The sequence below is a fragment of the Triplophysa rosa genome, linkage group LG19, assembly GCF_024868665.1.
Source record: "Triplophysa rosa linkage group LG19, Trosa_1v2, whole genome shotgun sequence".
Lineage (NCBI taxonomy): Eukaryota > Metazoa > Chordata > Actinopteri > Cypriniformes > Nemacheilidae > Triplophysa > Triplophysa rosa.
The window spans coordinates 827555-846070 of record NC_079908.1 but is presented as its reverse complement, the minus strand read 5'-3'; the positions used below and the strand labels follow the sequence as shown (position 1 = coordinate 846070).

The 18516-nt window shown below is 39.3% G+C and overlaps 2 protein-coding genes across 9 annotated transcripts in view; one reads left to right on the top strand and one right to left on the bottom strand.

The window, feature by feature from the left end:
• tcf7 (transcription factor 7) overlaps nt 1-11612 on the top strand; it is a 53341-nt gene extending 41729 nt beyond the window's left edge. For 2 of the 8 annotated variants that reach the window (XM_057361035.1, XM_057361030.1), the window contains 3 exons: nt 2910-2958; nt 3579-3651; nt 7992-11612. In XM_057361035.1, coding sequence (XP_057217018.1) covers nt 2910-2958; nt 3579-3651; nt 7992-7995 — 126 coding nt within the window. In that variant the 3' untranslated portion in view covers nt 7996-11612. Of the gene's footprint in view, nt 1-1591; nt 1652-2909; nt 2959-3578; nt 3652-7991 lie in introns of all 8 variants that reach the window. The other 6 variants (XM_057361033.1, XM_057361027.1, XM_057361028.1 and 3 more) reach the window with 5 other exon arrangements.
• A 112-nt stretch (nt 11613-11724) lies between these two features.
• Nucleotides 11725-15102, bottom strand: skp1 (S-phase kinase-associated protein 1). Its single transcript, XM_057361037.1, has 6 exons — nt 14973-15102; nt 14454-14550; nt 14298-14371; nt 12992-13135; nt 12428-12568; nt 11725-12339 (listed from the first exon to the last, which is right to left on the bottom strand). Exons 2-6 carry the CDS (start codon nt 14548-14550, stop codon nt 12304-12306), a joined length of 492 nt encoding a protein of 163 aa, XP_057217020.1. The 5' UTR covers nt 14973-15102; the 3' UTR covers nt 11725-12303.
• Nucleotides 15103-18516: the final 3414 nt, after the last annotated feature.

Genomic DNA, 18516 nt, shown 5'->3' with positions numbered 1-18516 from the left:
TCCACGTGAGCTACATCATCAGTTACTGACAGATCGTTCCGCTGATCGTTCGTATCCAAATGTGAAGAGTCTGTTGCGTTTAAAGCTGACCGGCTTTAAAACGTGCACGAGTCAATGCGCGTGATCTCCGACAATAAAGAAAAATAATTGTCAATTTCTGTCCGCTGGTTTTGAGCTTTTCTTGTTATATTTATTAGTTTTAGCCTTTGTTATGGCGCACTTACATGATCATCCTTTGATAACAGCTAGAGGGGCGCCAGATATTTCGGCTTTTATTTCAGCCTATTTTTCGGCAGCCAAAATGATAATCTACACATATAAATAACCTCTGATGTCCGTCTGTGTCTTGTGTTTTTTACTTAATACTTATTTTAATCTACATTTATTTATCCGGGAATCATTTAATTGAAATGAAAATTATTTTCTGTAAAAACAGATTGTGGTACACAAATGGTTAAGTTTCGTTCTCTGCAATGAGTCCTGCCTCCGTAGCTCACGTCGCTAATAGGATTGGTTTTGCCTTTCTTGAGTCCCGCCTCTCAAACCCATGATGCTTTATCCACCATTGTTGCTAAAAGGGATACAGCTACGGCCGGAAGTGGTGCAAAATCTCGCCATATAATTACAATAAATTACATTAGCTAATGCCTACACCTACACCTAACCTTACAATAATAAAAAATATAAATCTACTGTCTTCAGCGTGACAAAAATGATGCGGTATTGAAGTGCGCATGCCCAGTGGAGGTAGCTGTATCCCTTCTACCCAAAACCCTTTATGATTGGCTTTGCCTTCTCTCGCTAACGTAAAACCACAGCTGATTCGGTTGGCCAAAGCAAAGCTGTGTCTGTGTCAACAAGACGCTCATCGGAGCATGATTATGCAGGCTACTGGTCAGAAAACATTCTTACCAACAGTTTATAAAATACAGGACAAGTTGCGTCACATATTAATTCAGGAACAGTTTTTTTCCCAATGCATCACAATCCCCTATTAACCGGATGAGTTGCAAACTTAAACGTTAGTCTGTACTTGTGTACATCTATGAGGATAACTACATATAGTTGATTATCATGACAATCGAACTGTTTGATATGCCTTTAATGCTTATTTTTAAAAAGCGTTTTTTCCAAGTTATGATACAAATGATGTTTCTCTGTCTAGCTGTTAGTGATTAGTTCTGCTGTGTGAGGGTTATGTTTTAGGCAAAATAAAATGTATATCATGAACATGATATAAATGTATAACAAACCAAAGTAAGCCACTTAAACTTTTTCTTAATTGCTTTTGCCTATGTTTTTTGTAATAATTACAGTAAGCAATCAATGTCTAGGCCATTAATGTGCTCATATGGAATGCATGAATGCGTTATTTTGTCAGGTCAGGTGACAGAAGCAGTCATGTCATGTTGTGGAGAGGCAGGGTCACAGATGAGGTCAAACAATGACATAGTAGTATGCTAGTTGTGAAATTCAGTACTGTGACAAATGTTCGCTTGACAATCTACAGTGGAGTTTCTCAGTGTGTGTTTAAAATGAGAGCTTTGAATTGTTCAGATGCCATGCACCACCAATTGTGTCATTTTATCAGGTGGCAGGAGCAGCTTTGCCAAACTGTAGCCCAGGTGGAGAGGCAGAGGCAGGGCCACAGGTGATTAGGCTTTTAAAACATGATTATATGTTATTTGTTGTGCATTATAATAAGGTTGCACTGTTATAGTGGTCTATTAAACACTCAGGGCCCTATTTTCACGATCTAAGCGCATGGTCTAAAGCGCACGGAGCAGGTGCACTCAGGGCGTGTCCGAATCCACTTTTGTAAGTTTAACGACGGGAAAACGGTCGGCGGGCGCATGGTCTAAACGGGTTGTCCCGATTCTCTTAATGAGTAATGGGTGTTTCTTGGGCCAAACGTGCAGTAAACCAATCAGAGTCTAATCTCTCATTCCCTTTAGGAGCCAGTTGCGCTCTCGCCATGGCGGATTCGCTATTTACACGGCAGAATTCGGAAGAGCAGACACTACTTGCGTGAGGTTAAAGCGCGCAAGCACACCATCTACAGGACAAGCCGGATTTTTATGTTTATGTACATAATAATCATCTTTTACATTGTAATCCATATATTTGTAATATTTGGCATTATTGTGTGCTGCTGCGCATCCCTCTGTGTGTAATAAGCAGAATGTACGAGCGCTGTGCACCTGCCTATAGGCGCATATTCCTAACGCGCTCTTTAAATAACTAAAGAAATATTGCGCCATTGACTTTAGACACTAGACCAGGTTTGAGTTGGTCTTTGGCGCAGTCTATTTTCAGTTCCCAAAAATAGCAACGCGCCAACAATGCGCCTGAGCACACCTCTTTTTTAGACCAGCACGCCCATGGGCGCACAAATGAGCGCAAATGCATTTGCTATTGAAACGGGAAAATGAGAACTGCGTCAGGCTGAAACTAGCAAAAACACTTGCGCCGCATTGCGCCGTGTGTACGATAGGGCCCTCAGTCATACATACAGTAGTTTTAACAATGTAGGCATAAATATGTACGTATAAAAGTAGTTTTTTATGAGTGGAAAGGCTAACTGTATATTCTGACGTATTTCTGAGGAAACTGATCCTGCTGTAGACAGTGTAACGGTGAGAGTGACAACAATGAAGAACAGTGTAGAAAACTATAGAAAGTATTGTTAAAATATTATATTGTTTAAATAAGTCAAGTAAACGGCGCTAAACTTTAGTGACAATGCGGCTCTGCGGACCAATTTTATGTCCCCACCAATGTCAAAATCAAACTTACGCCCTTGGTAACCTCATTGGTTTACAGTTAGATTGGAACAAACTCCCGTTTAGAGCAAAAATATGAATGTTAACATATTAACATCAATACTAAATGTGATGTCATACTCACAGGGTAAAAAGAAGAGGAGGAAACGTGACAAACAACATGACTCCAGCACAGGTAAACGTTCTTTCATATAATAAGTCATATATCACTCTATTATTTCTCTTCTTCATTATGTTCTTTGTTGTTTACCAAAAAACCTGCAACCTGTTGAATTTCTTGAAGAAACAGTGACAAACACATGACATTAACAGTGCCACATCAGCTCTTAACATGTCTGACACAAGCACATGGTTAAAACAACAATCATCACCTTATATTACCAAGAAAATAAAAAAGCTGAACATTTGAAGTAAAATACATTATGATGACATTGATAAATCACACATAAAATGAACATATCAATAAACAATAAGGATGAAATTATAATTCAATTATTTCTGACACGTTGATTTTTCACATTTGAGTTTCAGTTCATGTCAGCTTTCTAAATGTAAATATGGTATTGGTGTTTTTAGGCCTGTTACGTTTCTTAACGTGGATTTGGAGATTTTGAACTGAATCTCTGACAGATTTGATTTCCCATGATGCATCACTGTCTGCTTTGTCGGGTGCTCTGCCTTGATTTCTCATCATCTATGGATGGCTTTAACTCTCTGACCTCATGCTCTCTCTCTCGATCTGCCTCTGCTTCTTTCTCTTTTTCTCCTTGTGCACGCATGCCACATTTCGCTCAGACCCCGGCTCGCCAAAGAAATGCCGCGCTCGCTTTGGCCTCAACCAACAGACGGACTGGTGCGGCCCCTGCAGGTGTGTACCACGGTCCCGTCTGTCTGTATGTCTGTGCTCTGCTCTGCATGAATCTGTCACTCGAGTGCTTCCAAATCCCCTTCACTGTGTTTCCTTTACCCATTCTGTGTAAAAACTGCTCATACTGTTTCACAGTCAGCCAGCACAACTCATACATGTCATGTCATGTGATGTCAGTGCTGTCAATCAACCCTTCAGTTCTACTTAACTCAAGTTAAAGGGAAGGTTCACCTCAAAATCAAAATTCTGTCATCATTAACTCACTCTCTTGTTGTTCCAAATCTGTATGAATGTCTTTGTTCTGATGAACACAGAGAAAGATATTTGGAAGAATGCTTATAAACAAACAGTTCTTGGACCCCATTAACTCCCATAGTAGGAAAAATGACTTTATATTTTTTTGTTCTGTTGAACACAAAAGAAGATATTATGAAAAATGTAGGACAGTAAACAGTTCTGGGGCACTTTTAGACTACCATTGTAGTTTTTCCTACTATGGTACTCAATGATGGCCAAGAACTGTTTGGTGACGAGCGTTCGTCAAAATATCTTTCTCTGTGTTCAGCCAAACAAAGACATTTACAGGTTTGGAACAACTAGAGAGTGAGTCATTCATGACAGAATTTTCATTTTGGGTGAACTATCCCTTTAATGACCTAACTTAATGACCTAACCTAAAAATGTGAATAAAAAAGTACACTGTATAAAACACATTGTGCTGTGAATGACTATGTAGTTTGATGTGTGTTGTGGGATGAGTGCAGCTGTTGTCTGCTGTTAGGCACCCAATATCACACAGTTTGTTTTCATATGGGATAGGGAAATGTCTTCTGCTTTTAAAAGCCTACCGCCATTGTATTATTTGCATTTATTACACAGCACTCTGGAATAATTATTCAATCAAAGTATATTTAATTTAGGTATATTATTATTTTAAATATTGGTATCAGGACTGGGAGCCTAAAACTACAATTTACCAGAACATTTTGCAAAATGTGCAGAAAGAAAAAATTTGTTAAAGTTGAAGTATGCTAATGCACATGTATGTTGTTAAATGCAAGTCGTTCATGGATTAAACTAAATCTGCAGTCTCCCAGTGAGTAAGCCAGTGGTAACCGTGGCAAGGAACCAAAACTCTACTATAGGTGTATATAAGTGTGGAGAAAAAAACCTTGGGAGAGGCCAGACTCAGCCGGGAGAGCCAGTTCTTCTCTGGCATATTAAAATAGCACTGCTGCAATTATAGACAAAATAATTACTGTAAACTGTGAGATTTGACGGGGATATTAAGATGGTAAGTGAAAAGAGGAAAGAACTAGTGAAGATAGAAAAAGTAGAAATTTAGGTCTGTCCAATATTATTCTGGTTCTGGATGACTAGGTTGTGGCTGTAGTTGTCATCAGGTAGATTGCCCATCATCACGAACGTCTAGCTGAACTAGAAGATTACGTCAGACCAAAACCGGAGTTCCGACAAGCTAACTATATTGCGGCATAGACTCCTTACGGTGAGTTAATAGTGTTTATATATTAAACACTATTAAAGAGAGTCTTTAGTCTAGTTTCAGACTGATTGAGGGTGTCTGAATCCTGAACATTGCTGGGTAGGCTATTCCAGAGTTAAGGAGCCAAATATGAAAAAGATCGACCACCTTTAGAAGATTTTGATATTCTGGGAACTATTAACAGATCAGTTTTGCAACCGCAGTGTGCGCGATGTATTGTAATCTGACAATAGTTCACAGAGAGGTTTCTGTGAAACCAGGCATATAAATTATTAGCAGGATTTTTTAGCAGCAAATTTAGTTGATCCAGTGAGTACTCTCGCTGCTGCATTTTGAACCAGTTGGATTTTATTCAGAAGCGCTGCAGGAGATCCCCCAACAATGAATTACAAAAATCTATTCGTGAGGTCATAAATGCATGAATATGTTTCTCTGCGTCTAAAGCAGAAAGCATTGGCCACAGTTTAGAGATGTTTCTAAGATGGAAGAATGCTGTACAACACACATTTGAGTTAGGACTATCAAACGACAGACTGCTATCTAGCAACACATCCAGGTTCTTAACTGTGGACGACACAACTGAACAACCATCAAAGGAAATGTTGCACTCTACTTTTTTGTTTAATGGCATTTGTTGTAATAATTAATACCTCTGTCTTGTTAGAGTTTAGCATAAGAAAGTTGTTGGCCATCCAGTTTTTGATGTCATTAACACAGTCTGTTAGCTTTGAAAACTAGGTGGGATCACCCGGTTCTGAGGAAATGTAAAGCTGGGTGACATCAGCATAACAATGGAAATTTACTTTATATTTCCTGATAATGTCTCCTAAGGGAAGCATGTAAAGTGAAAAAAGAATGGGCCCTAAAACTGATCCCTGTGGCACTCCGAATTTAACCCGAGATCCATGTGACATTACATCATTTACATAAACAAAGTGGTAACGGTTGGATAAATAGGATTTAAACCAGGCTAATGCCTGACCACCATCGCTAATATGGTTTTCTTGTCTATCTATTAGAATGGCGTGATCTATAGTATCAAAAGCGGCACTCAGGTCCAGTAGGACTAAAAGAGAGATGGCGCCACGATCAGATGCTACGAGAAGATCATTTGTCACTTTAAGTAGTGCCATCTCCGTGCTATGATTGGGCTTAAATCCTGACTGAAATGTTTCATATAAGCTCTTTTCCTGCAGGAATGTGCATAGTTGGCTTGAGACTATTTTTTCAAGTATTTTAGATAAAAAAGTGAGGTTTGAGATTGGTCTAAAGTTAGCTAATTCTACCGGATCGAGTTGTGACTTTTTTATAAGGGGCCTGATGACTGCTAGCTTGAAAGCATCTGGGACATATCCTAATGCAAGTGATGAGTTTATAATATTGAGCAGAGGTTCAGTCACAACAGGAAAAACCTCTTTTAGTAGGTTCGTGGGAATAGGGTCTAACATGCACGATGACCATTTAGCTGCTTTTATCACTTTTGTGAGCTCTTCCTGTCCGATTGCAGTGAATAACTAAAGCTGTTCACGTGGGGTTTTGTTAGTTAGTGCATTAGTGAATGCTTCACTGGCCGGCCTCACAGCTGAAATATTTTCTCTAATGATCCCAATTTTATTAGAGAATACATTCTTAAAATCATTGCTACATTGTAATTTAACATCTAAATCTGTTGAGGACACACTTTTTCCAGATTTAGAATTGATCAGAATTGATTGGCAAATCAGAACTAAGTATTCCAGAGTGCCATGTAATAAATGCAAATAATACAATGGAGGTATAGCTTTTAAAAGCAGAAGACATTTCCCTATCTCATATGAAAACAAACTGTGTGGTATACGGTGCATAACCCACACAGCAGACAACAGCTGAGCGAAATGTGGCATGCTCAAAGCTACCCTTATGCCTTACTTAGCATCATTTGACTATCAGAACTAACGTGAGGATGAGTAAACCGTAGGATGCACTGTATGTCTCTCTGGACTTGTCTCACATCTTTGGATGTGGAAACATCATCCCCATCACATAGCTCTCGCTCTACATAGAACAAAGCAGCAGTGATTTCCACATCCCTCTGTGTAAAGCCCTGCTAACTGATGCCATCCACACCTACACATCTCTCTCTCTCTCACTGCGGTCGCTCAAGCGCCATTCCAACGTAAACTCTGACATTTACTGCCGCTCGTCTCAGAGGAATACTCCAACACTTTGATGCGGCTGAGAGACTTATTTCCAGGCCGTCCTGATAGGGTTGGCACTGCGGTTTGGTAGCATTGCGGTTTCAAGACAATACATGTGCTATCACTTTTGCACGTAACATAAAAAGTATACAGAACCATCGCATAAACCCCAGGTTAACAGAAATGTCAAGACTAGAATGTCCACAGTGCTATTCAGAGAAATGTTATGAGTGTTCATGAAACAATAATTCACCTAAGAACTGCGTCATTCACCCCCCCATCCAAGTCATTTCAAACCTTTCTTTCCTCAGTAGAACACAAACATATGTGACCAATCCTCAAGCAGTTCTCTTCTGACGAGTTCAAAACAGTCACGCAATCAGTCAGACCAACCAAGACGTCAAACATATCAGCCAATTCTCTGTAACTTTCCATCCGAGCCCAGTTCAGCAAAATTGAATTTATTTGTCAAGTAGTGGTGCAATAGGTGGTTTAATATACAGTCAGCCCGTCACTGTCGCAAAATGAATCCCCTTCAGGATGACAGTGCCACTGATCACCTGTCTGGGTTGATTTTGCTTCTTGTGTGTTGCTCTCTTGATTTTCTGTCGTTGTTGTAAACACATTTGTGACGTTTCACATCCACGCTTTATTCACAGATAACTCTCTTGACTGTTCCTAGGAGGAAAAAGAAGTGCATTCGATACCTTCAAAGAGGACTCTGCGCCAGCCCCCATTCTTCCGATGGAAGCGCTATAGACTCCCCCCCTTCAGCCGCCTCTCCCCCACACTGCTCCTCCTCTTGCCCCGCCTCCCCAGTCAGCAGCCCCTGCCCACAGAGCATGAAACGCCCCTCCCACCCAGCCAGACTCTCACTCGACCTCAACAGAGTTAAAACAGAAAACACCAGACATCAGTCACAATGAATGACATCCAGACGCACACTTCGATTACGTCTCGAAAAAACTCTCCATCCTTCAGCTTGTCGCCAATAAAAATGAAAGCCATCTGTGGGTGACCCATCTGACATTTAAAAACTTGATTTTCGAAGAGTGTGCCCGGGTGAAACTTCATAAAAACCAATGTAGTAGTTTGTACATTCTTATCACGATGCAGAGAAATGAATCTAGTTTGTTCTTGTTTTTCTGAAAATGTGTGTGAGACTGTTGCTGATTGGCATGACATCACTGGACTGTGAGTAGGATAATCGTCATGTCTTTACATCAATGCAGTCTTTGTCAGTTCTCATAAGTGTTGTAAAAGGTCATCTTTTATAGATACGAAAGGCCGCCAATAAAAAACTTTTATGTTTTTTGTAAAAGAAAAGAAATACATTCCTTTGCTATTCATACAAGTGCCATTTGATAGCTTTTGTTGTGTAGATGTGTTTTAGTGTGCTGTGCCTGTCACACATTCAAACAGTGCTGTATGAAACTATGTTTATCTAGAAATCATTCAGGATTTTCTCAGGTCTGTTCTCAAACAGCAGCGGCAGCGACGTAACATCTTCAGTGTTCACCAACATATGCCACACTCCATCTCATGTTTTTGCTTTTCATGTGATAATCATTTAGTTTATTAAAATATTTTAAAAAATCTTTTCAAGAGACTTTTTTCAAGGATCAGGGCCCAGTTCTGATCGTAATTGAAATCTTTGTGACTATGGACTTTTTCTCAGCAGCTGCACTTTCAAAACTTTTGTTTGTAGCAGAATATTATTAAATGCGTACAGTATGAAACTTCCAATTTTGCAATGAACAAGGTCTTGATTTTCCACCGATGAAACAGAAGTGGTATCAAGTCATTTGAAATGTTTTTTGCTTATTTCAGACAATAAAAAGTAAAATAAGGATAACAGGAGACCACTCTCTAAGCACATGTGCAGTACACTTTGTTTTCTTTTAAGATGATTAAACATGATGACCATTGTCCTTGAGTCATGAGTAAGCTGCATAACCGTACATGTGCTTCTGTATGTGTATATTAGGGCTGTGCAAATATATCGATACATGTAAATATTTTTTGATACCTCTACTATCGATACTTTTTTTAAAATCATGTCATATACATACGGCCAAAAGTAAGTGGAAGCGAGCATGGTGAAAAATATAAGAACGCTTGGAGCTCTCAGAGCTGATGTGTGGGTGTGCTTTGTTTTCAAAATAAGTCATGTAGCAATGAGTTATATCAAATAATGCTGTTTGTAGGCTTCACATGTTATGACACAAGTCACTTGGCTACTGCAGTGCATTAGACAGAAAGTTTATTAAGAAAAGTAACAATGACATTTATTGAGATTATATACGGATGTGACACCAGCACATTTACAGCACTGATGAAGCAGTGGTTTTATTCTGCCCATGTTCAGTGTTTTAACTGTAATGCACCACAACAGCCAAGTGACTTGCGTGAGCCGCCTTATTCCCCTGTGCTACCCACTTGAGGGGTGCTATCCACAGTTTGAGAAGCCAAACCTCTGATCTAAAGGTCCATGCATCGCACATCATGGCCACTCTGCAGAGGTAAGGGATGTTTTTACACTTATCCTTACAGAAATCCCCCGCTGGTGCACAGCATGTTGTATTTCTAGCTCTACTTTTACATTTTCTATTTAAAGTATTGCAATATATTGCAAATGTGTATCGTATCGAAATACATAGCAATATATTGTATCGTGACCCATCTATCGTGGTATGTATCGTATCGGGAGGCACTTGCCAATACACAGCCCTAGTATATACAGTGGGGCAAAAAAGTATTTAGTCAGCCACCAATTGTGCAAGTTCTCCCACTTAAAAAGATGAGAGAGGCCTGTAATTTTCATCATAGGTACACTTCAACTATGAGAGACAGAATGAGAAAAAAAATCCAGAAAATCACATTGTCTGATTTTTAAAGAATTTATTTGCAAATTATGGTGGAAAATAAGTATTTGGTCACCTACAAAAAAGCAAGATTTCTGGCTCTCAATTCTTCTTTAAGAGGCTCCTCTGTCCTCCACTCGTTACCTGTATTAATGGCACCTGTTTGAACTCGTTATCAGTATTTTTTTTACCTGTCCACAACCTCAAACAGTCAGACTCCAAACTCCACTATGGCCAAGACCAAAGAGCTGTCAAAGGACACCAGAAACAAAATTGTAGACCTGCACCAGCCTGGGAAGACAGAATCTGCAATAGGTAAGCAGCTTGGTGTGAAGAAATCAACTGTGGGAGCAATTATTAGAAAATGGAAGACATACAAGACCACTGATAATCTCCCTCGATCTGGGGCTCCACGCAAGATCTCACCCCGTGGGGTCAAAATGATCACAAGAACGGTGAGCAAAAATCCCAGAACCGCACGGGGGGACCTAGTGAATGACCTGCAGAGAGCTGGGACCAAAGTAACAAAGGCTACCATCAGTGACACACTATGCCGCCAGGGACTCAAATCCTGCAGTGCCAGACGTGTCCCCCTGCTTAAGCCAGTACATGTCCGGGCCCGTCTGAAGTTTGCTAGAGAGCATTTGGATGACCCAAAAGAGGATTGGGAGAATGTCATATGGTCAGATGAAACCAAAATAGAACTTGTCGTGTTTGGAGGAGAAAGAATGCTGAGTTGCATCCAAAGAACACCATACCTACTGTGAAGCATGGGGGTGGAAACATCATGCTTTGGGGCTGTTTTTCTGCAAAGGGACCAGGATGACTGATCCGTGTAAAGGAAAGAATGAATGGGGCCATGTATCGTGAGATTTTGAGTAAAAACCTCCTTCCATCAGCAAGGGCATTGAAGATGAAACGTGGCTGGGTCTTTCAGCATGACAACGATCCCAAACACACCGCCCGGGCAACGAAGGAGTGGCTTCATAAGAAGCATTTCAAGGTCCTGGAGTGGCCTAGCCAGTCTCCAGATCTCAACCCCATAGAAAATCTTTGGAAATCCGTGTTGCCCAGCGACAGCCCCAAAACATCACTGCTCTAGAGGAGATGTGCATGGAGGAATGGGCCAAACTACCAGCAACAGTGTGTAAAAACCTTGTGGCGACTTACAGAAAACGTTTGACCTCTGTCATTGCCAACAAAGGCTATATAACAAAGTATTGAGATGAACTTTTGTTATTGACCAAATACTTATTTTCCACCATAACTTGCAAATAAATTCTTTAAAAATCAGACAGTGTGATTTTCTGGATTTTTTTTCTCATTCTGTCTCTCATAGTTGAAGTGTACCTATGATGAAAATTACAGGCCTTTCTCATCTTTTTAAGTGGGAGAACTTGCACAATTGGTGGCTGACTAAATACTTTTTTGCCCCACTGTATATTGACGGTTCACATACTGAGACAATAATCCTGAAATCACTGAACAACAAAACACAATCTGTAAAAATTCTCAGAAAACTGACAAATCCCACAAGAATCCTGCTTTATTTGTTTTGGAATTAAAAGATTAATAATTCTAATTGGCGTTTTAGGTGCTAAACTTTCAGTCCCATACAATGAGGCAGAGGAAATTACGTGACAGAATACACAAGCACTTCCAGTTCACTAGACAACTCTCAAACTTCTCGGCGCTTTTGACATTTCCAATACTCGCCCATCATCAACACAAATAAGGCGGTTTATAAAATTTCCCTCAAGGCAAGCTCATTTCCAAAAATGACAAAGAAATCTACTATTCACTCTGCTGACATAACGTTCTGATAACAAAAAACAGCAAGATAAAATACACAATGGATTACAGTGGTCACAAAAGGGAGTGTGTATCTACAAGAATAAAGGTTTACTCATTCCAGAGAAGAAAGAAATTACAAATAGAAAGAAAGAGCTTTTGCACCACACAAGCCATGAAAATGGTCATGCCAGCAAAACAAGTATGTGACTATGTTTATTTGTGTTGAATCTTAACAAATATGAACAGCGCAGTGCAATTTTTATCCACTTTGTTTGTTTGTTTGGAACAATCCGTAGTGTTATGATGTCGGCCTTCATTTCTCTTCACACCACTGGTTCTCCTTGCGTACCTGCAGCAAACACACAACGCTCTGGTGAATGAAAGCACGTGACCTGAAACGTGTAGCAGTGAGACAGAAGAACGAGGGCTCGCTTTACCTGGGCTTCCTCTTCCTCTGTGAAATCATTTTTGATATTGAAAGTCTTTCTGATCTCCTCCGGGGTTTTGCCTTTGATCATGTTTGCAACTGTCTTGCAAGTAACATCTAGCAAACCTTTGATGTCCAAATAATTTGCAGCCTAAACAAAAGGAAAAGAGATGAAAGTGAGGACACGGACGCGCGTGCTTGATGAGGCCATTACAAACACTGCAAATGAAGCAGCGCTGCTTCTCGCCTTTGATTTCATGAAAGATGACCTACGCTCGTGTTGCTAGCTACCCGTGGTGAAGTACTACAAACTTTGTGGCACGGTGACATAACGCATTTAGATTTTAAGAAGAGGATCGAGAAATGTACTTCTAGTACGGGCACATTGGGATGTATGAGTATCTTCGCATCAGATGCATTTCGAGCGAGTTTACTAAACCTTTTCACACTTAATCCGAGACAAAGGGATGGGCCTGAAGGATCAGAATTAAACAGGATCAGTCAAACTACTTAACTTCTTCCTTCTAAAGTGATGAAGTAGTGTTCCAGCGGTCAGAGTGATAGGGTTACACACCAGAATAAGTTCAAAGAGGGTGCCCTGGTCTACTTTGAGGAACTCCTGGTCCCACACTGGGATGTCATCTGTTCTCTTCTCTTTATTTTCATCATCTTCAGGGGGAGGGGGGTCATCTTTATGGTGGGTGCACCACTGAATGACCTGTCAGCACATCAAACACATCACAAGGCTTTATATGGCAGGAGAGATTTCAGCTTAGAGAAGTTACAGTTTAACCAGTGGAGAATAACAGAATGCTTCTATGCCAGAGTGACCGACACACAAACGGTGATCGTTTGAAGAACTCTTAGCCATGTTAACCACTAAAACCTAAAAACGTTGTGTAAACAACTGGAATGCAGAGAGTATTAATGCAGAAACATTGTTCTAAACATAATTAGGGATGGGTACCGAGAACCGGTACTTTTTTGGCCCGGTACATAATTGGGTGGATACCAGAGTATCGATAAGCTTCATGACAAACGATACTGTTATCGATACTCGCGTTGTTTTATCTCTGTGTATTCGGGTGTTAAATGGCGAATTAGAGGCTGCTGCTGCCTGTCATTTTCCATCCCTGAATGATGTCCGAATGGCCGAAGATTGCTCGACGTATGTGTGATATCTAGGGCCATATGATGTCCGTGATGTATTTGTAATCTGCTTGTTTTGCGTGTCTATGAGTGAAAGAGTGGCATGGTTGCGCTTGTGGAGCTTTCAGCGTCCGCGTTTTACAACGAGGAAGCTTCCGTCAAACACCCCTTTGCGGCAACCCGTCAAAATAAAAGTCCTTTATTTGAGAACAAGTTATAACATTGTTTTTAATAATTCGGCGTACATTTACTTACTTTAGTAAATTGAAGTAAATGTGCTAGTAAAATTATAAAAAAATATTACTTGCTTAGAAAATGGAACTTAAATTTATGTAGACCTAAAACCAGAAAGTAAAAAGAAATATGGTCTACCAGCCAAATAACCATAGTGATGTAAAGTAAATATGTTAAACTTAACATGTTCTTTTCATCATTCAATCTTTTCACATCATGTGTTTTTGCATCAAATTATAGAGCGTAGTATCGATAACAGTATTGATAAGTACCGGTATCGATAAGCAGCATTGAAAAAATCTTAACGATACCCATCCCTAAACATAATGCAGAATTGTTGACATGTCTTGCTCCCTTATTTTTGTTGATTTGGGGGTGTTTTTATTTGCAAATCTATTTTTCTTAACCCACCCTCTAAAGCTCATATTCACACGTTGAACAATACAGACTATAAACTGAAAGATGATAGATGATGTGTTCGAATGTTGATGTTTGACCTTTTTGAGGATTGCTGCATTAACATTGGGCAGAGGAACTGGATCATCATCTCCTTCATCATCCATCCCTAAATCTGATGGTAAGACACTCGTGTTAAACACATCAACAGAAGCGTCATAAAAACACAACCTCACACTCGTAACAGCTCGTGTTACCTTCAAGCATGGTTTTAATAGTGACAGACTGCTTTGCGATTTCAACATCCACCTCAAACATCTCCCCATCAGAGCTCTGCAGTTTAATAGTCGGCATCTACAGGAAGAATGACATCTTCACAGTTAAACAAACTGAACGTGTGAATGTGCTCAACGGAAGAATTGTGACTCTGTGAGAATCACGTGTAATAATCACTTATATCAGCTTAAATCCAACAAGCTGCACCGCTGTTTGTACATAGAAATGTAAAAAAGCCCACTGAAATAATTAACTGTATTGTTGGTAATAACTGTAGAGATAAATTAAAACATAATAAGATATGATAACAAACAGAAGCAGTTTGTGGCGTTAAGCTAATGTTAGCAGCGCGGCTAAAGGCCTCACATGGCAACCGCTGTGTATTTAACATCTCACGCCACAAAAACACGATTAAAACATCACTATAGCAAACATACATCACACCATTAAACACGGATCAACCCAACACATTCATGGGAAATATTAAGTGCTGTTCTTACCGTGACCGTAAACAAGACGATAACGCCGAACGTCAACAGGCCTAAATGAGATTCACTCTGATCACTGCGTGCTCGTGCTCGTGCACTGCGTGCTTGTGTGCGTGCGCGTCACTAATCTGAAGACTAGTAAATGGTCCACTAGTTTATTTAATTGAAAAGAACTATAAACATAAAACATCTGTACGTAATACACAGTTTGTCGATTACCAATAAATCATAGTGAATTATTGAGCAATTAAGATATTAAATCATTAATAATTCAATTATTATTCTAAAATGTATTCAATAAATTATTATACATTTATGTTAGCTATATAAAATAACTAAAATCATTCTATGACATGATATGACTACTGTAATGGTTTTAGCATCACTGTTTACTATGATACTGAGCAGTCAATCAAAAGAACACTAGAAATGACAAAATCATAAAACTACACGATTTCAGCTGTGCAACGTGATGCCTTCTGCTGAGCTCGACTCCCTGCGGCGCTGCGCAGACCACTGGTCGACGTATGATGTTTCGAGTCAGATCCGTGGGCGTGGCTTGTTGGTTTTGACAAGTCGAGTCAACTTTATTTATATAGCGCTTTTTACAATTTTCATTGTTACAAAGCAGCTGTACATGAAACATATTGACTATAAGAAAAACATTCAAAGCGCACATTTAAGATAAGGGAGAGAGAAACACAGTTCAAATATTAAACAGACTACAAATTCCTATATGCAATATTAATTAAGTAAAACCTTAAAATACTTCATGTGGCGCTAAGCAGTCCGGTCGGCGCGTGACATCATACGGCTCTCACTAAATCCTTGGTGTTTCAAGTCTTATGAAACCTTTACCCTAACCTAACTCTAACCATCTAAACTATAGTGATGGGAAGTTCGAGTCATTTTTGCGATTCGGATGTTTGAATCTCGTTCAGCAAAATGAACGAATCTTTTTTCGAGTCATTTCGTTCATCTGAGCAGAGTTAAATTAATGTTGCATGTTAATAGCCAAATTACCCCATAACGTTTATTTATGCTAGTTTTGATCAGATATATAATAAGAAATAACTTATATTGTAGTTATGGACAAGTTATGAGAAACAGTTATTTAATTATTTCCTAACAGCATTTCTGTAAAGTTATGTATTTATAATACATTAACAATTTTGGGTCACTCAGGTATGCAATAAGGTTTACAGGTTGTTGTTTTTTACTAAAAAGTCTCATGCAGTTTGCAAAGTATATAATAATAGGCTATTGAAATCATTTAAATGTGCAATTATTTAATAAGAGATCACTTGTGTTTTTTACTAAAACGTCTCGTGCAGTTTGCAAAGTATATAATAATAGGCTATTGAAATCATTTAAATGTGCAATTATTTAATAAGAGATCACTTTGTAATATATGCATTAGACATAAACACTGACTTTACTAGTGTTGCTTATGTTTATATTTTGCCAGCACAGTTCTTATGCAAAATAGTTAGTTATTAAGATAAATTAAAAACACATGCAGAAATCCACAAGAAATATTGATGAATATACTGACAGAAAAAAGAACAGAACGGTACGTTTTAGAGAAGATGTTTATTGCACATATCTTTTGATAATTTTATAATATTTCTTCCTATAATACAACATATAACACGTACATCATGCATTTGACTGATGATCCGGGAAGTGGTCACGTAACGTTAAAGACTCGGACTCGAAGACTCCGTACAGGCTGCAGGTTTGCCTGCGGAGCTACCATTTGACAAAAGAACAAAAGGGCTCGGACCCGATGACTCGAGAGACGAACTTATCATTTCTCTTTCCGGTATAAGGACTCGGACCCGATGACTCGAGAGACGAACTTCATTACTGTTTCTGGTACAATGTTGCACATGCGCGGTCAACACAAAATGAACGAATCACTCGCTGAGACACTCGTTACTCCCGAGTCATTTTGAAGATTCGTTCAAAAAGAACGAATCGTTCATGAACGACCCATCACTACTAAACTACCTATGATTAGGGATGGGGAGTCGACCCCAAAAGAGTCGATTCCTCGACTCTTAATGTCCCTAAAGTCGGAATCGACTCCAAGACAGGAATCGACTCGTCGACTCTGTAATTTTTAATGTTGTCATTGACTCAAATCGGTTACGTTGTCTTTGTGATTGGCGCAAAGCAACGAATAACATTTAAAAACCAATCAGGTAAAAGTCATACCTCCACTCTCTGATTGTACACGTTACATCCGATCCAAAAAAACTGCGTTAATCAGAGCATGAGCGACGCCTACTTGTTCGCTCACAAAAGTACACGCAATATTTCCCGTTCATTCGTCAGCTTCAACACGATCACATTAAATTCTAAAAAATTCTTATTAAAAACTCTCCTATATTTCGTCTGTCCCTCTTCAAGCTTTTATTTCTCTAAACGACTGTTGTAAGTTGCTTTAAATGAAAGCGTGGCGCTATGCTTAAATGTGAGTCTGTGCGCATAACCGGACACAAATCAAAATCAAGTTTGTGGAAACAAATTATAAAGCGTTTTTATCAGCAACAGTCAGGAAGTCACAAATCATACATTAAGTTATTGTTGCTGGGTTATTATTATAGCATATTTGTTGGTTTTAAAATTACATGTTGATGTTTTGAGTGATTTGCAATGAGTTACAAGAAAAGAACACAAGGTAGGCTCAATGCATTTTTTTAAGTGTTGAACTTAGCCCAGGGTGAATATATAAACTCTTAAACGAAAATAAATAAATAAATGTTTAAGGCTTGTTTAGCGCACATTTGCGGAGCCTCAATTCAAAACAATGAAACGTGGTGTCTTTACGTACAAAACATGTTCATTTGTGTAACTGTAACTCTCCAAAATCGATGCAATAAAAAAAATATAAAAACAATAAAGGAAACGAAATGTCTTTGCTTTACCATAAGTCTACAGCTACGGTTAGACCTGGGCCGTCATGTCCTTGCGCTGCGTGCGCTTGGAAAACCACATCGGTTTAGGACCAGAAAGGAGTAACTGGTCTGACAGCACAAAAAACTCTCTGTGATGGTGTTAGATGCACAAATGCATGTGTATTTTCTAGTGACTTTGGAGATTGGTTGCCAGCCCAACGTTCCCAAGCTGAAGTTCATTCATTTATTTTATATTCGTATTCCTGAGCCCGTTTTGAATGACAGTAAATGGAGTCGAAGTGTCGATTCCATCGACTCCAAAAGTGGGAATCGAGAATCGACTCCAAAAAACCCGGAACCGAACATCCCTACCTATGATTGTTAAACTTGCCAAAAACACGGTTGCGTGATGACGTCAGACTCGAAACACCAAGTATTTAGTGAGAGCCGTGTCACGCGCCGACCGGACTGCTTAGCGCCGCATGAAGTCGACCACGCCTTTCCACTTTTAGCAATTTTCAGATAATAGGGTGTCATTCGTGTAAATAACGTTATAAATTAGTTGAGAAATCGTTGAGACCTGAGTCATAAATGATCCACATCAGTGAACATTCAACGAACCACACTTTAAACATTACATATAATGACAGCGA